This window comes from Nuphar pumila, chromosome 5, assembly GCF_984573655.1.
Source record: "Nuphar pumila chromosome 5, dmNupPumi1.hap1.1, whole genome shotgun sequence".
Lineage (NCBI taxonomy): Eukaryota > Viridiplantae > Streptophyta > Magnoliopsida > Nymphaeales > Nymphaeaceae > Nuphar > Nuphar pumila.
Window position 1 is genome coordinate 10,645,143 of NC_143253.1, and position 22,990 is coordinate 10,668,132.

The window sequence follows — 22,990 nt, forward strand, 5'->3', positions numbered from 1 at the left end:
GCTCCCCACGTCACCTTGAGTTGGGACGTTGCAAGTTCGAATCCCAATCGTATAGTTGTATAACTGGTAGGTATGCCTAACCCCAGCTTTCTCTGTCAAGGAAAAAAAAAACTGTCAAGCCAGATTAATTGTGAGCCTATAAGACTCTCTCCCTCTTTCCCTCTCCGGTAGGGTTTGTTAACCTGCTTGCACTGACGCACACGCGCGCGGGAGAGAGAGAGAGAGCAGCTAAGAAAGAAAAACGCATCCCATCATCCACTGCGATTCCATCGATCGATCGAGAGTTAGAGAGAAAGAGGGAGAGAGAGGATGGGGAGGGGTAAATTCAAGGGCAAGCCCACCGGCCGCAGGCACTTCTCCACTCCCGAGGAAATGCGTGAGTCCCTCCCTTCTCTCTCCCTCCTCTAAATTTCGATCTCCTTCTTGTTCTTCCTATTAGTTCTTCTGCCTTTTGATCGGTTGCTTTAGAAGCGGAGAATCGCCTAAAACCAACCGTTTATGGTCATGTTCATCAATTTGTTTTGTTTTGGGGATTGCTATGATCTTTAAAAGGAAGTATTTCATATGGGTTTTGATCGATCAGTATTAGTCTTGAGGTATACTGTTTGATTAGTTTGTGGATGATTTTGTCCCGAAATAAATCGATTATGGTGACTGACTGCTTCTGTTATCTTTTTTTTTTGTGTTTTGGTATCTGTGATTCCTGATTGATGCCTTGGAATACTTTTCAATCTTTCGGAATTGATGATGCATTAGTTGCGTTTGGCGTTCCTATTTTTTTTGCTTTTGTCCCTTTCTAAATATTGCTGGACATTGGTAGTTGTAATGCACGTAACAAGGGTTTATGTAGCAAACATGGTAAGAACTGCACGCTTATAGTATCAAGTATTTTATGCAAAATATATGCTAAAATTGTATAAGAAATCTTGTTCCCGTCTGTTGGGCCTCTCTTGCCAATGCTACTTCAAGTACTACTAAAAATTAGAGGGAGTGAAGGTCATTGATAATCCAATCTTTGAATAGCAAACTCGCTAGCCGATGGTACGGTGTCGTGATTCGTAGGTGGCTGGTATTTGTTGCTGAGTATCTCAACGGATCTACTCATACTTGAGCTTCACTACCTTATTCAGTTATTTCATGATTCACGATCATGCGTTTTTGTTTAGGGGCCTGGAGAAATTGTTACTTTATTTCTTTAGAAGTTATACACTTCTGCTGGTGGGGAATAATGAAATATTAGAAGCAAGAAGTGAAGAAAAATTAAAATACTAAGAAAACACATTTAAACACATAGATTGTTATGAAGTAGACATCTTACACTTAAAATAGTCAAGTCAGTTTCCTATGTTTTGAGGAAGAATGAACTGTTTGATTTTGGGGGGTTGGAGCAATGTGATGCAATCATTTTTTGGGTAGGAATCTCTTCCACAGAAAGATTCTTTAGGTAGAACCTGGCTTGATAAAAATCACCCCAGGTTTTAGGTAGCAATCATTCAACATGCCCCGGTTTATAGAATTATAGGTCTGAAGAATCCATTTATCCAACCATTTGTGGCTGTGAATTTATGATTTGCATCTCAACTTAAGACCTAGCCAAGCCACTAGTTGAATTTTAATTTTTAAGTCCTCAAGATTCATTTTCCCAGGGGTTAGTAGCTTCTTGTTGTTTTCACCATAAATAATCCTTGCCGATCAGGAGTTGTCAGGTTCTTGTGTAAGTGCAAATAAGATGATCGAGTGAATTTTTAGGAATACCTAAGTTAATTGTTTTTGCACAATTATAGGTTCTAGAGCAGAAATCCCTATGTCTAACTGATCTCGTGGATTCATCTATTGGGATATGTTGGTGCATGCACACACACAAATGGGTGCTCACCGTAGCCACAAATATTGCCAATATTTTGAAAATATCATGATATTTACAGGAGAATGGTGTCAAAGGGCAAATATCACGATATTTTTAAAATGTCAGCTGTGACATAAATATCATGATATAGCACAATACTATAAACAATCTTTTTTTATATCTTTAAGTATGTATATTTTTTCCTATTTTTTGTTTATGATATTTTTAAAGACTTTTCCAATTATGTTTACATTTTCATAAAAAATACTGCTAAAACCAATTATTTTTTATCCTTTTTAATTTTCTTTACATTTTAAATTTTTTTAAAGCATCCAAGAACTTCCTGTGAACCACTTTTTGAGAAAAAAGACTCCCAAGAAGCACATTGCTGAGAAATTGCTGATAACGAGATTTGTTCCTATGGTGCTAACCATGATATTCTGTCGTTACTAATTTTAAATCTTTTGCCAAGCTATGTTACTTTAGATGCTCAAAAAGTCAGCCTTATGTCTTGACTACTGAATACTGATGGTAAGAACCCAATATACATATTCTTTGATCGAAATACTGAATGGATTACTAACCATCCTCATGTCATGTCAATGTAGCACATACATGCTAGGTGCAGTGTCCATGTGATGTAGATCTTAATATAACAGAAACCTGTACCTTGGGTTTATTTTGTAAGAATATATTTGCGTGTCATAAGTAATATCCCATGCTCATCCATTTGAGATATTGGATTCATAAGCTTCTTGCACTTCCCACCTATTGTGAGTTCCTTACAGCCAAACTTTTAATTTGCACGACTGGTGCATCTACTCACCATGTCAAGTTCAGTTTTAACATGGAACATGCTATCTCTAAACTGCTAATATGGAATGCACAAACTCTAAAGTGCAGCTTGCCTGATTTTTTTTTCTTTTTCAAAATTTCAGTTGCTGGCACCTCCACACGTCCTCGCACTTTTAGACAGGTATGCTACTTTATGGTGTCAAAAAACTATAAATTGCCCACTAGTGTTGCTCTCTTGTTATTGTCTTTTAATGTTTATAGTCATTTGAATAAGTTATGATTTGTTAGCATCTTATTTAAACTTCTAGCTCCAAAGTGTGAGGCATAATACTGGTCTCATGGATGTTCATTTTTTCTCATGTGGTGATAATGTAGATTTTATTTCTAATATACGTGTGATCTACTAACCTTTTTTCAAAATCATGGCAAGGCTTATGAATGTTTTTGGATTGGGAAAATACATCTAGTTTTGCTTACGAGATCAAGAATAATTTATCATGTCTCATATAAGACAAGTGACATTTTAGATATTGCACATGATAACCTGGTCCACTGAGAGTTTTGAGTTGCCTCACCAGACTGCCTTGTAGCTTGACTGTAGAGCAAATTGAGTTTTGAAAGGATATCTTTTCTTCTTGTTTGCTTTTCTCTTTGGTAGGTGACGAGAACGAAAAATGGACATGCTTGATACGACATGACTCAAAAAAGTTTTGTAAAGCTAGGACAAGTGAATATGGCCACACACATTCATATACACATATATGGAAGATGCACCTAAGCTGTTGGATCTTTTTCGATCCAATGGTTGTGCTAATGCAAAAAAGGAAAAATCTGTCGCATTTATAACATGGAGCTTTGAAACCCATCACCTCTGGCTGTTTGGTGACCACAATAAATGCAAATAACATGCCGACCCTCATAAATGCAATGTGTGTTCTTATTCTAAATTACCACAAACTGTTGGATCAGAAAAGATGCTATGGTCTATGTTAGGGATTAGGTGCATCCTATGAGTATATATGCACATGCACACACATTCAAGATTCTTAATAGAACACAATATAGCGTGAATATCATCTGAAGTACAAAATTTTAAACGATAATTCTGAAATCGTTATGATTAAAACACTAAATAATAAGTCTAAGTGAATAAATTCAATATATTTGATAACAAATTTTAGTAGAAAAACACACAAGTTAATAGAAAAATAAACAATCAAGATCATTAAAAGAAATAAAGGAAGTTAATGACAAGGTGTTGATCATGTCTAACATTAACATAGGTTTGACTGCATCCATAAAACATCATGTCATGCTGACACAGGACACACATGCCAAGTGAAGTGTTCATAACATAGCCATGGGAGCTTTGGTGGATTTACAGGTGCTTTGGATACGATGTTTATGGTTATTGAGGTTGTGGGAAGGAGAAGTGGCCTGCTAGGGATTTGAGCTGGATTGAGGCTTGCCGGGTTGGCACCCTGAACCTTGACAGGATTTGCTCTTTTTACATATTTTGTTCCTTTTGCCTTTTCATTGCCAATAACTTGTCGTCTTAGTAGTTCAATATACTGCTATTCTTTGTCAATTAATTCATTCTTTATTCTTCTTCTTCTTCATACAAAAAATGCGTATGCTCAACAACAAATATATAGCTACATCAACGTGCATATACAATAATTTTATTCAATATATGTGTGAGAGAGAGCATGCATGTGTGTGTGAAACTTGGCATTACATGGTCAATGGATGATAAAATAACTATCAATAAACATGTGTTCAATATTTATTATCAATATTATTTTGTTTGTGCTGCGTGTTTTACATTGGAAGTAAATTGTTAATAAGGTAGCCTTGATGCCTTATCAAAAATTGAAAATTTGTTTTAGGATCTCTTCCTGTTGTTCATTGAACTATTTAAATTGCATCTGCATGATTCCCCCCCTGTATGTTGTCAGGAGAAGGAGGAGAAGGAGGAGAAGGAAGAAGAATCTGAAGAGGAAGAAGAAGATTCTGATGAGGAAGTTGAACAAGGGGTATTGGTCTTTGGCATTTTGTTAGTTTGTCTCAGTTAGCTGTTGCTAATTGTGTTTTTTCTTTATGTTTGGGCTAATAGATTTCTATCGTTTATAGTGCATGCTATCCCATCTTTTGTGTTTTTTGATGTTGTTTATGATTCTGCAGAAAAAGAAAGGGGCACAGGGCATTATTGAGATTGAAAATCCTAACTTGGTCAAACCCAAAAATTTGAAAGCAAAGAATGTTGATGTAAGGTTGCTTTCTTCATATTTATTGATTCCTTGGATTTTGATCAATAATTGAGCACGCTTCTGAATGAACTTTTTTTGTATTGTGGATGTTTTTTACCATGAGCATTTATCGCCATGCTTAAGTCCGTATGTTTGGAATGGAAAAAACCAAGCATAAAGGAATCATTGGTATAAGGAATACGAGGTTACAATGACAGAGAGGAAACATATTGTGATCAATGAAACATTGTAGGCTGTTAGGGTTACAGTTCCAGATATTGTGATCAATGAAACCAGTAAATGTTTTTGAGCACCTGATATGGAACTCCTTTTAAAGGTAACAACATTATTTTTGGTGTATGTGAAAATAAAATATGCCCAGCCTACTGATTGATGCATGTGTAGCTAAAAGCGTGGACAAACACAAACTTGCGAACCATCTCTCATGCATGCACACAGAAGAGAAACCCTCATGTTGGGCAAAGTAAAGGCAAGTCCATCGTAGCAGTTAGGACATATTTCATGTTTTGTGACCACTATAAATGCTCTCTCTCTCTCTCTCTCTGGGAATAAACTTGTAGCAGTCAAAAATCGAAACCCACAAGATGCGGCTTCCTCTCAAACCTCCTATCTATGGATTCACTTCCCTACCACTTCTCATTGGAGACTTTCGGAAATCAACTTGGTTGTCCACTGGATAATCAGTTACTCTATTGGAGACTTTTGGAAACCAACTAATTTGTACTTTCCTATTAGTCATGAATCTTACTGCTAACTTTATCTTAATTTGTGGGTATTTGATATTCATGTGGTTGATCATTGCTTGTTATTTGTTTTTATTGGCATTATTTTTCAGATTATAGTATTATTTATTGCAATATAGCTTATTATTTTCTTTTCTTTTTTAATTTTAAATTTAAGTTTGTGATGTTTACTATATGTGATGATAAAATATGTGTTACGATCAGTGTTATCAAAAACACGCCTTGAGGCGCAAAAGGTGTGCCTCGCGTTGAGGCGCGGCCCTCTGTACCTCAAGGCGCAAGCCTGAGGCACATTTTTTTTTACAAGACTTCTGACACATAATCAAAAAGATTTTTGTAGGTTAATCTCATATTTTCCAGTTATTTCAGTTATGTAATAAGTTTCTTAGTATATTACTATATTTTAACTTTTGTTGGTTAATCTCAAATATTTTTCAGTTATTTCAGTCATGTAATTAGTTTCTTAATATATTTTAACTTTTGTTGGTTAATCTCATATATTTTCCAGTTATGTAATCAGTTTTTTAGTTACTTTTATATGTTAATCTCATATTTTTTAGAATAATATCATATATTTTAACTTTTGTAGGTTAATCTCATATATTTTCCAGTTATTTCAGTTATGTAATCAGTTTCTTAGTATATTTTAACTTTTGTTGGTTAATCTCATATATATTTTCAGTTATGTAATCAGTTTTTAGTTACTTTTATATGTTAATCTCATATTTTTTGGAATAATCTCATATATTTTAACTTTTGTAGGTTAATCTCATATATTTTCCAGTTATTTCAGTTATGTAATCAGTTTCTTAGTATATTTTAACTTTTGTTGGTTAATCTCATATATTTTCCAGTTATGTAATCAGTTTTTTAGTTACTTTTATATGTTAATCTCATATTTTTTAGAATAATCTCATATATTTTAACTTTTGTAGGTTAATCTCATATATTTTCCAGTTATTTCAGTTATGTAATCAGTTTCTTAGTATATTTTAACTTTTGTTGGTTAATCTCATATATTTTCCAGTTATGTAATCAGTTTTTTAGTTACTTTTATATGTTAATCTCATATTTTTTAGAATAATCTCATATATTTTAACTTTTGTTGGTTAATCTCATATATTTTCCAGTTGTGTAATCATTTTTAGTTACTTTTATATGTTAATCTCATATTTTTTAGAATAATCTCATATATTTTAACTTTTGTAGGTTAATCTCATATATTTTCCAGTTATTTCAGTTATGTAATAAGTTTCTTAGTATATTTTAACTTTTTTTGGTTAATCTCATAAATTTTCCAATTATATAATCAGTTTTTAGTTACTTTTATATGTTAATCTCATATTTTTTAGTACCTATTTCAGATTTTCTATTTCTTATTGGTTGTTATTTCATCAATAAAGCATTTCTTTATTTATTTGTATTTTTAGATATTTTTTATAATTTTTTTAAAGTTTTCAAAAAAAAATTTGAGGCTTACGCTTTACGCCTTGAGGCTTATGCCTCGCCTCGGTTTTTGGTGGAGCACCTCGCTACGCCTCAACGCTTTTCACAACACTGGTTACGATGCACATTGTGTGACATTGTTAATAAGCAACATCATGAAGAGGATGATGAAGTTCTCTAGTCCACCTTTGATCTATGATGTTCCATATAAGCATGTATTTTTTCATCTTACTTTTCAATAATCTCTGATGGCTTCTTTTGATTTGTTCATCACATCATATAGATAATTGATGGTTGGTCTTTCTTCACTATCTACCATCCTAAGTACTATAACCAAAACTGCAATGACTTTCAACCAATGTTATCAGTATCGGTGCGTATTGGCCGATACACATAGTATCGGCAGAATTTTGATATGATTCAAGGCCGATTCAGCTAATTTTTAATTTAAAAAATACCAAAAAATATTGTTTTATATTATTTTAATGGTTTTAACACATGTCACATTATGATTGACATGTAATAGTTTTTTATTATTTTTTAGCCGATAGAGAACGATTCAGCTAAGTATCGGTATCGGCCGATACAGCTGAATAGGCAGCCCAACGATTCAGGTTTGATACCGATACCAACAACATTGCTTTCAACAACTTCGCGCATGATTCCAAAAATTGCGCTTGAAAACAATATCTACAATTCTTAAGCCTATTGTGTTTAGAGTTACCGGAAGCTTCTTAGGTAGGTGGGAAGCTCGCTTCTTAGAAACTCACTTCGGAAGCGCAATACTCCTCGCTTCCGAAACTTCATGGGAATCTCGATTCCCCCACACTTCTTCTATACTTCCCAAACACATGGTCTATGCTTCCTATATTCTTTTCTCACGTTTCTTTTCATGTTTGTCATGTATTTTCTCACTCTTTCACTCACTTTCCATGTACTTTCTTTAAATTAGTAACCATCATCGTTAGATTTTAAAAAAAAATTAACTCTTTTACTGAAAAATCACGAAATATAAGAATGATGAATTTTATTTTAGTTTTTATTTGTTTCTTGTTCGATTCCTATTCAATTACCATATTGCTTCATTTTTTTTAATATTTTGCTTTTAAATTATTACTTTGCTTCCTGCTTCCTATAAATTTTAAAATGCTTCGCTTCTCGCCTCCGCTTCCCGTATAGTTTCCTGCTTCCTAGTTTGGCAACCTTTAGCTTATGTAATGCATTAACTGGTTTTGACATCTAATTGTTGTAATCAAAGTAACTTATATTTTGTCCATGCAACCTAAAAGTACTTTTGATTCGACCTTAAAGGTGTTTGCCAGTACCTTCTTTGAGTTTTTTCCTAATCTTTTAAGCACTGTTATAATTTGAAAAGTGTAGAGTTAGCATAAAGAGCAATAAGAAGTCACGTTGAAATGTTAAAAAGGGAAATGACAAAATCAAACAACTAAAAGTAACTGTCTATTTCATGGATAAGCCTGTTCATATTTATATGAACTGATCCATGATGTGTCTTGCCTTGATTGTTCTGTCCTGACAGATTAGACAAAAGCTTCCGAAATTGTCATTAGCTGACATGTGCTGTGTGCTATCATATATGTACTTATGCTTGCCATTTGGATAAATTGTTGGAGCAGTCTGCATATAACCTACAGGTTCGGGTGCAGGAATTGTTTGCCATTCTTCTTGAGAGATATTTTGAGTTTGTGGCAATTGATAGATTAATTAGCATTACTGTTCTCTTTTGTTGTCTGTAATAATTTGCTTTTATCTCTCTCTGCCATGTGGCCTTTGTTTACCTTCAATGCTTCAAACTCACGTTGTAGGTTATTTCTGTTTTTGTGATTAAGATAATTTTTACAGCCTTTGAGTGTGATTTTTGACTTCATCTGTTTTGCAGTTGGAGAAAACAACTGAGCTCTCAAGGCGTGAAAGGTGTGTGCCTTTGATAGTTCTTTGTGTTGTGATAGTTTTTGTTTTCAATAGAACGATGCCAACTTATTTTCAAGATTATAAGGAGCATATGCAACTAGTTATACTATAAGCTGTCATTTGATATCAAAATCCTGGCTTGTTGCAATTTCTCCAAAGATAGTTTTCTATAGTGTTATTTACAAAGAGGCACCTGCTTTTTTTTGTAATTCAAATTGATACTCAGAAAACTTATAATTCAAAATAATACGTGGTTTTATCTTCAATTACTAAAATTCATACTCCTGGTAACAATTCTCCTTTTAATCATGGTTAATAGTTAATAAATTCAAATCTAATCAGTTTTAGCCTCATTGAATATGCTTCTCCCTTTGCCCCATTTTACCCTCATTAATCTCTCTCTCTCTCCCCCCAATCCTGTGACCACCTCTCGCTACTACCTTCATTTGGTTCACCTTCTATGATCCTTTGATTTGGTGACTGAAGATGGAGGGTTCTGCAGTCTAAGGAGATGGATTGCATGCAATCTCCAATATGGTCTTTCTTTCCATTACAATGACATGCTTTGCCTGCTCCTTCCCCATGTCCATTAGTGCTCCTGTCCAGAACGAAGAGAAGGTGAAAAAGAACATTTTTGAAGCAGAGAGGAAAATATACATAAGGGTAAAATTGACTTTTTAAGATAAAATCGTGAATTTTAAGTGAATAGGAAAGGCCAAGATAGTAGGAAGTAAAAACAGTGGTATGCTTTAGTTAACAAGAAAATAGATGAGCTATGCACATTTGATTTGCCAATTTTTTTGGGTATGAATCTGAATTACAAAAAAAATTGGAATGGTTTTGTAAATAGCCCTTTTCTGTATTTGTCATCTTCAGCCATTCAGGGTTGCAAGAGCAATAATGTCAGATTGTGATCGACCTGTTAGAAAATAGGGAAAGGCTGTACTTAGTCTTGTATATATGTGAAGGTGTTGGCTGTTTACTTTAAGTTATAAGGCCTACTTTGCATGATTCTTTTACACTGAAGTATTTAAGGACTCTTTTATCAAGTTAGGAATATGCAAAAAGAATTAGTGTTAAAATAATGTTTTTCTATCCATTTCAATTTGAGGATATTGTCTCATTAGGCGAGAATGTTATTGATGAAATATTAAATGTTGTTTTAACTTCTGAGTTACTGGTTGTCTCATTATGGTTGTTTGGATGCATGGTTATTTTTTATAGATGTGAGAGAAGGGAGCAGTTGTTGTAAAGATGCACATATATATTCATGTATATACCTTTTTGTATGAAGGAGTAGTAACCAATGTCCGCACTTGTGGAGGGGTGACAACCAATTTTCCTATAACGGTTGGGTTACATCAAGGATCTGCTTTAAGCCCTTTCCTATTTGCTATAGTGATGGATGAGCTTACGCGATCAATTCAAGAAAATATGCCGTGGTGTATGTTGTTTGTTGATGATATTGTTTTGATTGATGAATCTAGAGCTGGGGTTAATGCTAAGTTAGAATTATGGAGACAGACATTCGAAGCAAGAGGTTTTAAGTTGAGTAAGAGTAAGACAGAATACATGGAATGTCGGTTTAGTAAGCAACGTGAGCAAGAAATACCGGTGGATAATTGTTTCAAATATTTGGGATCTATCATTCAAAAGTATGGAGAAATTGATGGAGATGTAAATCATAGGATAAAGGTTGGGTGGATGAAATGGAAAAGTGCAACTGGAGTGTTGTGCGATCGTAGAATGCCATTGCGGACGACTATTAGGCTTGCTTTACTATATGGTACGGAATGTTGGGCTGCCAAGAGACATCATATTCAAAAAATGAGTGTAGCTGAGATGCGTATGCTAAGATGGATGTGTGAAAATTCAATAAAAGATAAGATTCAGAACGAGGAGATACGTAAGAAGGTAGGCGTTGCACCCATTGAAAAGAAGATGAGAGAGAATCATTTACGGTGGTTTGGACATATTCGGCGAAGGCCTAATGATGCTCCAGTTAGAAGGATGGAGAAATGGGAAGATATATTAGTTAAAAGAGGTCGGGGTAGGCCTAGAAAGACATGGATGGAGGTGATAGGAAAGGATATGAATGCTTTGAACCTCACCGAGGACATGGCATTGGATAGAAATGATTGGAGGAGAAGGATTCATGTGGAAGACCCATAATGATTTTCTTTTTTGGTTCATAGCGCCGACCCCAATTATTTTGGGATGAAGGCGTAGTTGTTGTTGTTTGTTGTTATATACCTTTTTGTATATATCTTTTTTGTATTTATTTCTGTATTTTTAGTGTTTTTTATTTTTTACATTTGCTAGGATTACTGGCGGTTAGGACTAGTCTAACGGCTAGTTTTTGTGCTGTAACTGCTGTTGTGGTGTATATACAAGGGACTCTCGTCCCTCTTGTATTATGCTTGTTTTAAGCATTCTACTCCTGTTAATATTATTAATTTTTCAAGTGTGTGTGTGCGCTCTTGTGATTGTGCTCTTTGTAGCACATTTGTGCACTCTTGCACTTGTGCAACTTTTTTGGTAGACTTATTCTCTCGGTGGCACTTCATTACAGTTGTTACCATTAATGGGAATGGCAGTGGTGGGCCACTGGAATCAATGATGGTGGTGGTGGATGGGGAAGAGGGGATGGTGGCTGCGGCTTCGTGGTTGAGGAAGCGTCAGGGTGGATAGGGTTATGAGTAGTGGCGGTAATGAATGTAAGAGAAGGAATGAAGATGGTGGGGTCTGAGAGGGAGGTGGATTTGTGAAGGTGGGAGGTACACAGGTGGGAAGAGGAGGGAAGATGGGTTCATGGTTGGTGGCGATGGTGGCGCTGGGCTGGAAGAGGCAGAGGGGAGGGGGAGTCATCGTTGGGCAGGGCATACCGTATCAATGAGTTTGATCTAAACTCATGCATTTTCAAGTGGATTGGACTGGATGGGCTTAACATTACTTAGTAGAAATCATGTTTGGATGTGGAAGATGTTCTTTTCCATAGTTAGAGTCAGGTGCAATATGAACTGTTATTGTTATTTTTATTTAAAATATTTTTAAGTACTTTATTAATTCATGTATGTTCTAAAATAAATAGACCATGTTAACTAAATCCATATGATCAGATGTAGTCAAAATGCATGAGTTATGAGATATTACTCAATGATACCAATTTTTTGGAGTGCACATCCACACCAAAAACTTGTCCTCTCTCTCTCTATATATATATATATGTATATATATGTGTATATATATATATATATATATGTATGTATGTATGTATGTGGGCCACTAGAATATGAGAAGAAGTGTGTGAACCGAGATTTTTTTTTTCTTTAAATCTGACCGTATGGATGTAATCTACATGCTTGCTTTTAAAGGACCCGACTCTTGAATCATCCGATTGCGATACATAAGCAGGATTTTTTAAGGCTTGAAAATTGCTGGCTTAGAATTTTCATAAATAGTCAAACATCCAAAACCATGTTTTTTGTTGAAAAAAACATGATCCAACAGTGGATTCCTAGCAAATGGACCATGCTAAACACAGCTGCAGGGTTGGATTTGCAAAAAAAGAAAAGCATGGAAAATGCTAGTTCACACTCTCGTTCTCATATTCTAGTATATATAAAAACAAATAAAAATGCACAATCATGCTCCATTTCATCAAGTTCTTATGACAGCTGTGATTTGAATGGGCTTGAATGATCCTTGCCTGTCACTCATCTCATCAACATTAGAAAATTGTTTATTTGGTATGTGAAACTTATATGATAAGCCTATGAAGCTATGAATGATTTGCAATGAATTTTCATATGTAGGCATGAAGGATATTCCTGCTACTTTCTTATATACCTTGACTTGATTAAGCGTTTGGTCTTTGTTATTATTTTTTAATAGTTTGCAGTTAACAAGAATGTCAGACTAGCATGCACTGTGTTGCTGTTATTGTTAGATACTATCTTGAGGCTGTGGAAAGATGTATACTTTTAGAATTTATTAGTGATCTTCCATGTGACTCTCTACTCTCTAGTTTTTGTTTGCATAATGTATATTCCATCTGTTTTTCTAGCCTAACTTGAATGGGCATTCCCCAAAGTTTGTGTGTGTGTGTGTGCGCACACACACGTACATGTTGCGGGTGGGGGTGAACTGCTGCTTATTAGGCATCCTGCCAATTATAAATTGTTCAAATAATCTCTGAGGATCTTCTGTAGTCACTGGATGTTACCTCTGTCATATCTTCTGTTTATGCTAAGCAGTTTGTCTAATTTATGATACATAACATGATAATTTTCTATGGTCGCTGCATGTTGAGTTGCTCCATTTTTTAAACTTTTTCTCTTGTTATTCAGGGAAGAAATAGAGAAACAAAAAGCTCATGAACGTTACATGAGGCTACAGGAACAGGGAAAAACAGAACAAGCTAGAAAAGATTTAGGTAAGATTTTCTGAAATAATTGTCACTCTTAGTTTTCCAACTAGAAGTGTATACATGATCAAAACAGCTAGTCCTGCATCTTACTGTTGCATGAGATATTTTATGGTTGGATGTCTGACTGGCGGCTCTCCTTGGGCTTCATCGTTAATTATCTGGCAATAGCCAAACTGAGATATGTCCATCTGACTATTTACCTTGTCCAATATGTATTATGCTTTCCTGTTTTTGTTTGTCATACATCAATATGTAGACCTAAATGCATTATTTTTTCCCAACTTTGAGGAAGTGCATCATTGGTTGAAACAAGGCTGTTATGGGGATATTGTGGGTGATTCATATAGGTTGGCACTTTAATTCTCTAGAACAATAAACGGATCCTTTTACTGTAACATGATAAACCAAAGCGGGAATTGTGATAAGTAGATTTTTTTGGATAGTGATATGAATGGACCTAATCTTGCAATGTTTTGGCACCTGCAGTTGCTGGAAATTTTAACCTAACCTTCAATCCTCAAGGCTTGTAAGGGAATACTAAGAGGTTGAGAAGTTGGAATTCAGTTTTGTCCCTTTGTTGTGGTGTCATCATCCTTGTTTTCCTACAATGCGTTTTATGCATCTATGTTGGTTACAGAAATGAGACTTGTTCAAATTATCTTATTGTTGTACACTCGATATGACTTTGTTCTTTTTTTTTTTGAATAACTGTTATTTAGGCTATGCAACATGGGTACTTACAGAATTGTTTTGTATCCATGTTGATATGGTATGATACAGGTACTGGTACTGGTACTTCATGGGTATAGGTCATACCAGTTTGGATCTTTCAGTCCAGACCTGTACCCCGATTGTGGGGATCATTTTCATCCATCTTTAAGGTGCATAAAGGGCTGCTTAATTCATTCTTGCATTGTGTTATACACACACACACATTCATTCTTGTTGTATAATGCGACCGTGGCTATCCATTTTGTGTTGCATCTTTATTTTCTTTGTAATTTGTCATGGACATGGCTTTATTTGCATCTCTTCAGTATTTGGCTGTTGGAACTTTAGAATATTGGAAGATAATTTATGGTTCTACTGTAGTTTTTTTGGTGTTCTTCACTGTATTAGCTCATTGATATTGCACTGAGTTACATATTATAGCAGTCAATAATTCATCTAAACGTCGCACTAATGTATCTTGGTATCCTTTCCATGAAATTGCTGCATCTATCCTGTATCTTTATCATATTCATACCTGTGTATGTCATAAAGATAAAAGGTCCTTTGAACCGTGCAATTCTTGATTTGGCTATGAGAAATTTCCTTTCATACATTTAGCATTCTTTAGATATTTTGTAGTGTTTTTTGCTTTCCACTCCAAGTTTGCTTCATCTTTTGGTACTTCAATGGTATTTTGCTTTTGAGCATATTAATTGAGTTAGTAGCCAAGATTCAAGTGTAGTTATATATAGTTGGTGTTATATTTTGAGGTGATAATCTCTTTGTGGTATTCAGAGCGATTAGAATTGATACGACAACAAAGGGCAGAGGCAGCAAAGAAGCGAGAAGAAGAGAAAGCTGGTATGTCTGCATTGTGCATTTCTTTTGATACCATTCTATCTCGATGCCGTCTTAAACTTAATTTCATCTGTTCTTTCAGCCAAAGAATCGAAGAAAGCAGATGCTCGCAAATGACAACTATGTCATGGACGTGAAAGTGGGGTCAAAATGCTTAGTTGTAGGATGAAGGATATGCATTATTTAACTCCACATTTGGTATTTTATAGAACTATCGACATCCATTATGTTTAAATATGCACAAAGAGAATTGCCATTTCTTCTTTCTACTAGCACATTTGCCAGCTTTTACCTGTCATCCCTCCATGTAGGGCTGAAAAACAAGCTGAGCTGATCGTGGTTTGACTCATGTTTGGCTCAGAAAGTGCTCGTTCAAACTCGTAAAATAGGGTCAGCAAGTTGAATATGAATGATAGGTACTTGGCTCGGCTCAATTCAATCAAGCTTGTTAACTAGTGAAAGATATATATATATATATATATATATATATATATATATATATATATATATATATATATATATATATATATATATATATATATATATATATATATATATATATATAGAGAGAGAGAGAGAGAGAGAGAGAGAGAGAGAGAGAGAGAGAGAGAGAGAGAGAGAGAGCTAAACATATTAGGCCCCATTTCTCGTTCTGCCTCATTCTGCCCCATAGTTTTTAAGTGTTTTATGATAGATCTGAATCGTTTAGATGTGTTTAGCATGTTCCATTTAGTGAGAATAAACTCTTGGATCTTGTTTTTTTGACGAAAAAATATATTTTTATGAGCCGGGGAAAACTAATACCTTCATAGCCATTGATTTTGGATCAGGTCAGATATCCGTGATCCAAAAGTTGGTTCTCACTGAATTACATCTATGGTGTTAGATGTGAGAAAAATGCCCAGAATAATGATTTTTGACGGGGCTGAAGTGGCTAAATGAGAAAGTGAGTAGAAAGATGCATTACTCTGTCTGTTAGAGAGAGAGAGAGAGAGAGAGATGAGTGGGTGCGAAATTGATGTGTTAAATGGGTTTATTTGCCCTTGGGCTGTTTTTTCACAGTTCTGAAACTGGCATGGTTGATTTATGAGAAATCCACACCTGGATCATGTATTTTTGATGAAAAAATGATATTTGGATTTTTTTTTAAATTTAAAAAGGTTTTAGATAATTGATTTTTTGAACCTTATAAAACCCCACCCATGTGTCTGAATTGAATGCTTCAAGAGAACGAAAAAATCTTGAAAAAACTGGTTTAGCATTTATTATTTCACACCTACCCATTACTCTCTCTGCATATATATATATATATATATATATATATATATGATTGAACTATTTGGTTTGCAAAATAAAGGTTTAATGATAAAATCTTATTACTTGCTCTAAAATAGTGCATTTCTTTGTAATCCTATTTCTTCCAACTCTAAAACAAAGCATTTGTTTCTTTTAACATGCCAGATTGGACTCGGCTCATTTAAATCACACTCATTGTGCACTCTAACTCAGCTTGGCTTGCCACAAGAATGAGCCAAGCTTGAACAGTTCAAGCTCGAATCGTTCAGTTCGTTTACCAGCCCTACCTCCATGTTACTGTGTACTTTATATCCTATTGTCCTTTTTTTGCAAGGGGGGATTTTCCATCTTGGGACCTTGCTTTATATTCTAAAAAAGATCCCGTCTTTCCGAAAAGATATCAGGACCTATCTTTTCAATGAAACTATCAGAGACCTGAAGTTATTTTCATGGTTAATATTCATAGAAAATATCATTGTTAACCTTTGGTTTGGGTAGGCGTGTTTTGCCTATTTTATTATGCACGGTTAACCTTACTTTGACTGAGGTCACTATTTGACAGTTTTGGGGAAAGAATAGGTCCTAAACTGTCTTTTCAGACAACATATGACTCTTTTTGAACAGTCTGAAGGTGGGGCTCTAAATGAAAATATCCATTTATAATTTTGATGTTATTGTCAGTTTTTCTTTGGTTAGTAAGTTTTCTTTTTTGTTGGTAAGCCAGAAAACCCTCCTCGCAGGCTCGAGGTCTCGTTTGCCCACCAGAGTAAACTAGCTTCAGCCCCATGTCTGGAGATATGCACCTACGGATTTTGAACTTGTGATGTTCTTTCATCTTGGTCATATTCATAGGTCTGGTGGGATTTATAGTTTTTTTTTTAAAGGCAAGCTGGGGTTAGTCAGACCCCTACCAGTTATACAACGATACGGAATTTGAACTTGCAACGACCAACACAAGTAGAGCCCCCTTGGTATGGTCGATTAGTATTAGTTGTGATACCAGAGCAAGCTACCAAATTAGATATAACGAGGTTTTGAGCCCGTAGTGGAAATAACCTTTTTTGCCGTTAAGGGTTTTGTTTGTGTGTCACGGAAAGTAGGCTGTTTTTTGCAGAAACATATCGATGGGCGTGCGTTTCTGCGGGGCCTACAGTGACAACACAAACAGCAGAATCCACTGTTTCCACGTAAAACCCTTGACAGGCAATGCCAAAATACATGCTGGACGTGGGTTTTCCGTGGAAACGGTTCCCGTGGGGAGGGGGGCGGGGTGCAGTCCGATTCTATTTCCGCGGCAGACGTTTTCACGGAAGGGAGTGCCGCCCCTCCCGTGACATGCAAACACCCCCTAACTGTGTGAATCCATCGGGTCCGAAATTCAAGTGATTTTGACTAGAGATCCAAGGATCTAGTACGACCGGCCATTAGACTTGAAATCTGTGGATTTGGGGGAGGTTTCGGCCTAAAACTAGAATCTCAGATCTTGGGTGCTCAGATCCTCCATTTGCATGGAGATCGGATCCTTGTGTTCAAGGACCTCCTGAGAGATCCGGGGTAATCAAACAACCCCTCAGGGAATTTCAGATTATTTTGTACCTTGTATTGGTTGACACCGTCAATGTTCTTTATATTGGATTATGAAAAGGAAATAAAATCAGTAAGCTCAAACTGAAAGCAAATTAGTCTATAAGGTCAGTTTATATAAGGGTCAAAGGTCAGTAAACCAGTATCCATGGATAGATAAGGACGTCACTGGCTTGGATTTGCACCGTCTGCATTAAATATCATCCAATTAACAGATTCATATCCGATACCGTTTTACAGCCAAATCTGAATCCAAACCCGAACTTCAATTTGAATTTGACAGATATCTGAACCCGGTTACATGTAAAAGCAAATGAAATTAGCTATTTAAGCTAGCTGGATCCAGATTCAGTATTAGCATTTCCCACTGAATCTGAATCTGACGACTCCAATTAGGCAACATCCTAAACGCATCCAACCTGTTCACGTCCATGAATTGAATGCTATAACGGGGGAACTGCACCTCATTATAGTTAAGATCGCTATCTACCAGGTCCCTCAAATAGAAATAAGGATGTAAACGGCTTGAATTCGGATAGGATGTAGCCAATACCATATTCTACTAATCAGATGTTGGCTAAATGGGTTTGAATTCATATTCAAATTTGAATGGTGAAAAGCTCATACCTTTTTTTACAGTTAAATGGATTTGGATATTCGTCCAACTTGGATATCTGTCGGATTCAGTAGCAAAAAATCAAAACCATGTCCACATCCAATTTCAATCGGATAGGGTTTTGGCTTACCAAATGCAACTAAACAGAATTGAATTCGGTTGGACATTGGATAAAATCCGATTCATTGACATCCCTAGAAATAAGCATCGAAGGTCTTGTAGTTTCTGCAAGGAACAAGAATTAGAGGCCAAGTTGTTGAGTTGTGAAAATAATCCATGCAACAGTGTGCTGTCATAAAGCGATGATGACATCTTCCCCCGAAATATGTGCATCGTTTTTCTGCCATTTCATAAAGGATACTGGTTTCCATGCAAGTACTAGAACAAAATGCAGGCTTCATTTGTTAGGTCTTACTGTTTGCCACCCTAACATCATTCTATGCAGAAACGGCAAACAAAACTTTTGATCAAAGTTTGCAGCATTCCTGACAAAGGATCCAATTAGATCTCAAAGTCTCTGTTAGCCGTGTTCAGCTTGCATAAATCTTCAACTAAGTCCATCTATTTTAACCAAAAAGATTGCCTGTGAATGAAGAGTAACATGCTCAGTGGCAAGGTTGTGTTCAATCATCATCTAAGAATCAAGAATTAGTGCAAACGAACACATTGATAGCGGTCATTCTTTGATGAATTAGGGGAATCAGTCAGAGAACCCCCAACAACAAACAAAGCCCTTTGATCATACAAATAATCCAAGCAAAACAGAGTAATGTGTTTCAAGCCAGCAATATACCGAAATAAAGAGCTTCTCAGTTATCCAGTTTCTTCCTATGAGTTACTTGGCAGGCATTTTCAACAGGAGAAATGACTACAGGACAGTTAATCATTATGTTCACCAAGTTTTCACTGCCTGTCCTTTAAATGCTCAAGATTTGCATTATCATCCAATTCATCTTGTTGAATATAAAGGCTGTCTAACCTTTCTCAGTCTATTTTTTGGCAGTTTTACACTTCTTTTGCTTCTTTTTAAATCTCCATTGCTCCTTGACATGCTTTTCCCACTCCTTCCCATGCTTCTGGTACACAAGCAGAGCAGCCCTGGCGTCCTCAATCTGAAAATTAGTGTATTACTCGATCAGAATATCAGTTATTTACAACAAAAACAAAAGCAATTCCATGGTAAACACAAGGATAAGGAAAAAGTTTCCTAAGCATGTTGATAACAACAAAAAAGGGAGCTTCGGAAGAAACAAAGACAGATCCGGAATGGATATTCAAAAGGAGAATTTCAAATAACAATAACAAAAACATTCTTACAACATGCTGCATCTTTAAGGACCCAACTAACAAACTAAGCCACATCAGTCACTCGTAATAGAAGATAACTCACAGGGCAATGTTGTTTTTGCTGAATTTCTACTCCAAGATGTTCAAATGCAAGATCACGAAGTGCTCTCGTCTTCCCTTCCTTGCTGAATGTAGCCAGATAGCCAGCAATGTCAAGATAAGAGTTTAAAGAAAACTTGAGAATCAAATGAATATACAACCCTTACCTTTTAAAAGGCAAATAATGAGAAGTATCTCTTGTGTCTTTTTTAGGATGACTTAATAGCAAGGCCTATTGCACATAAAATAAGCAATAGTCTGAACTTAAGAGCAACTGGTAAAAATTCCTTCATAGACTGAAAATCAAATGCTTCTACCTTAAGGTCATGATGCAAAGCATGGCCAACAAGGATCCTGTCTTTAATTAATGCAGCCACATCCTTTTGTACAGTTTGGAAATCCTTTGCTGAAATGGCACATTTTCCGATCCATATTGGTGAAGAAATCCACAGTATTGTGGTCCATAGCACAAATATGACATGGTATAAGAAAGAAGGTTTAAAAATAAAGCAAACCGACCTTTTTTAAGGTTATGGGGTCAAATTCCACTTATTTCTGAACGGAAATCAACAACATGTTCCAATGGACGGACATACTCATTATATAAAATGTTACCCCAGCTGTTCACCTGTAGAAGAGCCAAAGCACTAATGTTCATCATTTAGACTACAAAGTTAACCAGCTAAAACTAGACACAAGAAAGCTATCATGATCTTTCTTAAACAAAACTCTCTCTCTCTCTATACACACACACACATTTATGTGTGTATGTATTTGTGTGCAAAATCATAACTCATTTCATGGGAGTTTTAATTGCCACCAAATGCCACCCTCCTCCTTTATTCATGCTTGGGATAGGGTAAAGCTCCACTAATACAAATTATTTAGAACATGCATGCTAAGGATAAAAATAAAATAAAGAAGAAGAAGAAGAAACTACAAAGAGATGAGACTTAAGTTATAGAGCCAAAACTCAATACAGGAGCAAAATGAAAGAATGATCTTGTTGAATATCCTTATTAACAAATCCAACCAATCAATCACTTTCGCATCCAATGGTTTATATAAGTTGGTCTTTATACATATCTATCATTTCAAGTAGATGTAATATTTCTATGCACCCCTCTATTAAAATCGATAGGTTCCATGGAGAGGAGAAAACACCTTCCTATGCAGAGAAGATCCAAGATGAAGAAATCGCTTATCTACAAGGGCCCACTTGTTTCACTCAAAATGGTGGGGAAGACCCATGTTAATATGAAAATGGACCTTTTCCCACCATGGGTGAAACAAACACCCAAATGATGCACCCCACCAATTTCCTAGGAAACACTAGGTTTCCTGCGAAAACGGCTTTGCACCTACCCCCTTTGGCCCTTTGGGGAGGCACTTTCTCACTTGATGGTGGGAGATTTTTGAAGAATGTTCCCCTCATAGGAAAGGGATGTCCCTTGCAACAAACAAGCCCAAACTTTTTGACATACTTTCTTGTTTCAATTTAGATCCTCCCGCTTCTGCCATGACCATCATTGGATAAGAAGACCCAAGGTGAAATCCTTGAGTAAATGAATACACGAGGGAGAGAATCTAAAAGAATACTCTCAACCAATTGTAGTTGTCACAAATGCTGATGAGGTTACACAAACATCAGACAATAGTTTACAACGGTCACTTGATCATAAGAGAAAAGAGATGTAATTAAATCTCCAAGAAACATGGCATTCACATTGTCAAGAAAATGCAAGCTTCAATAGTACCATTGAATTCCCATGGGATATATGAATACCAAGCCAAAGTTAAAAGAGAAGAAAAGGGACAAGCCAATCAGATCAAAGATAGAAGTGAATACCAGTGTGACCCTTCCGAGAGCACTCTTGTTTCCTTGGGAACCGACACCAACCATCTCACAATCCATAGCAAACACTTCTGTCAAACTAAAGCACAACACAAAGCAAGTTAAGGTGTTTCAAACAATTGTATCCTCATATTCAAACAGAATGTGGTGAAAACTAGAATGCCAGTTATACTCCAAACATGAATATTTGATATCTTGACATGGGAAAGTCCTCATTCTGTAGAAAAATACTTTGCAAGAGGTATAGCTTCAGCCGTGGAATCTCAAAAGGAAAGATTGCATATAAAATAATGCACAGAAGTAGAATCCAACTTCAAAAAATCAATAAAGAGCAACAAGATGTAATTGGCAAAAGAAGTTTCACGGATTATCATCGTTAAGAAATTCAATGTTCCCAAAATACGGGGGTCAACCTGCAATCGGAATTCTTGGGGGTTAGGACAGTCGCTGATGATAACGAGGCTTCCTCATCTGATCTTTCTTTACGTTTACCTACGAAAGCAGTTTCCCCCAAAACAAAAAATTGGCAAATTAGAACGTCTTAAAGTCTACTATCTGCGAAATCGACTAAAAGAGAAAAAAATACGGAATAAAGAAAGAAGAGAGGTGGGGGGTCGTGTTTGCAGTCCATTGTTACCTAGGAGAGCGTTTTCTTGGGTTATATTGGAGGACGAGGAATGAATGGAATGAGCGGTTGGTTTGTGCCTTCTGATTTTGAGTCTCTGAAGCAGCAAAGATCATACACACACAGTTCAATTCACCCTTCCACATAACGTACTAAAGAGAATCAAAACAATGTGTGTGTGTGTGTGTGTGTGTGTGTGTGTGTGTGTGTGTGTGTAAGAGAGAGAGAGAGAGAGAGAGAGAGAGAGAGAGAGAGAGAGAGAGAGAGAGAGAGAGAGAGAGAGGGTTAACCGCTTGTAGCTGTGCCCAGTTGGGATTAAGGGAGGCGGGTGGTGGTGGTTTTGCTTTGGCTTTGGTTTGAGCGACGCTTCTTCCATTCCCAACGTCATCGCCAGCGCCACCCATGTGGTGTGTTCCTCTGAGAGGCGCTTTTGCTATTGGTGGTGGTGGTGGCGCCGCTGCTGGATGCTGGTGTTTCTCTCTGCTGCCTTTTTCCCCTCCATGGATGTTTCAACAAAAGGGCATGCTTGGCGGACTCCACTAGGACCCGATTCGAATCCAAGTCCATTAACAATTTTTCAAATGGCAAACTTTTTGTT

The 22,990-nt window shown here is 36.1% G+C and overlaps 1 protein-coding gene and 1 pseudogene across 2 annotated transcripts; one reads left to right on the forward strand and one right to left on the reverse strand.

The window, feature by feature from the left end:
* Window positions 1-165: 165 nt before the first annotated feature.
* On the forward strand, window positions 166-15,469 carry LOC149836756 (uncharacterized). The gene is made up of 8 exons (XM_090005567.1): window positions 166-376; window positions 2,785-2,822; window positions 4,600-4,677; window positions 4,826-4,909; window positions 9,001-9,035; window positions 13,382-13,467; window positions 14,968-15,033; window positions 15,113-15,469. The coding sequence occupies exons 1-8, from the start codon at window positions 310-312 to the stop codon at window positions 15,145-15,147; spliced, it is 489 nt and encodes a 162-aa protein (XP_089861693.1). The 5' UTR covers window positions 166-309; the 3' UTR covers window positions 15,148-15,469.
* Window positions 15,470-19,241: 3,772 nt separating this feature from the next.
* LOC149836757 (RNA exonuclease 4-like) lies at window positions 19,242-22,812 on the reverse strand (annotated as a pseudogene). The gene is made up of 9 exons (XR_016432054.1): window positions 22,683-22,812; window positions 22,405-22,489; window positions 22,181-22,259; window positions 21,762-21,846; window positions 20,432-20,540; window positions 20,230-20,318; window positions 20,080-20,144; window positions 19,917-19,998; window positions 19,242-19,638 (listed from the first exon to the last, which is right to left on the reverse strand). The product of XR_016432054.1 is annotated as an RNA exonuclease 4-like (transcript).
* Window positions 22,813-22,990: the final 178 nt, after the last annotated feature.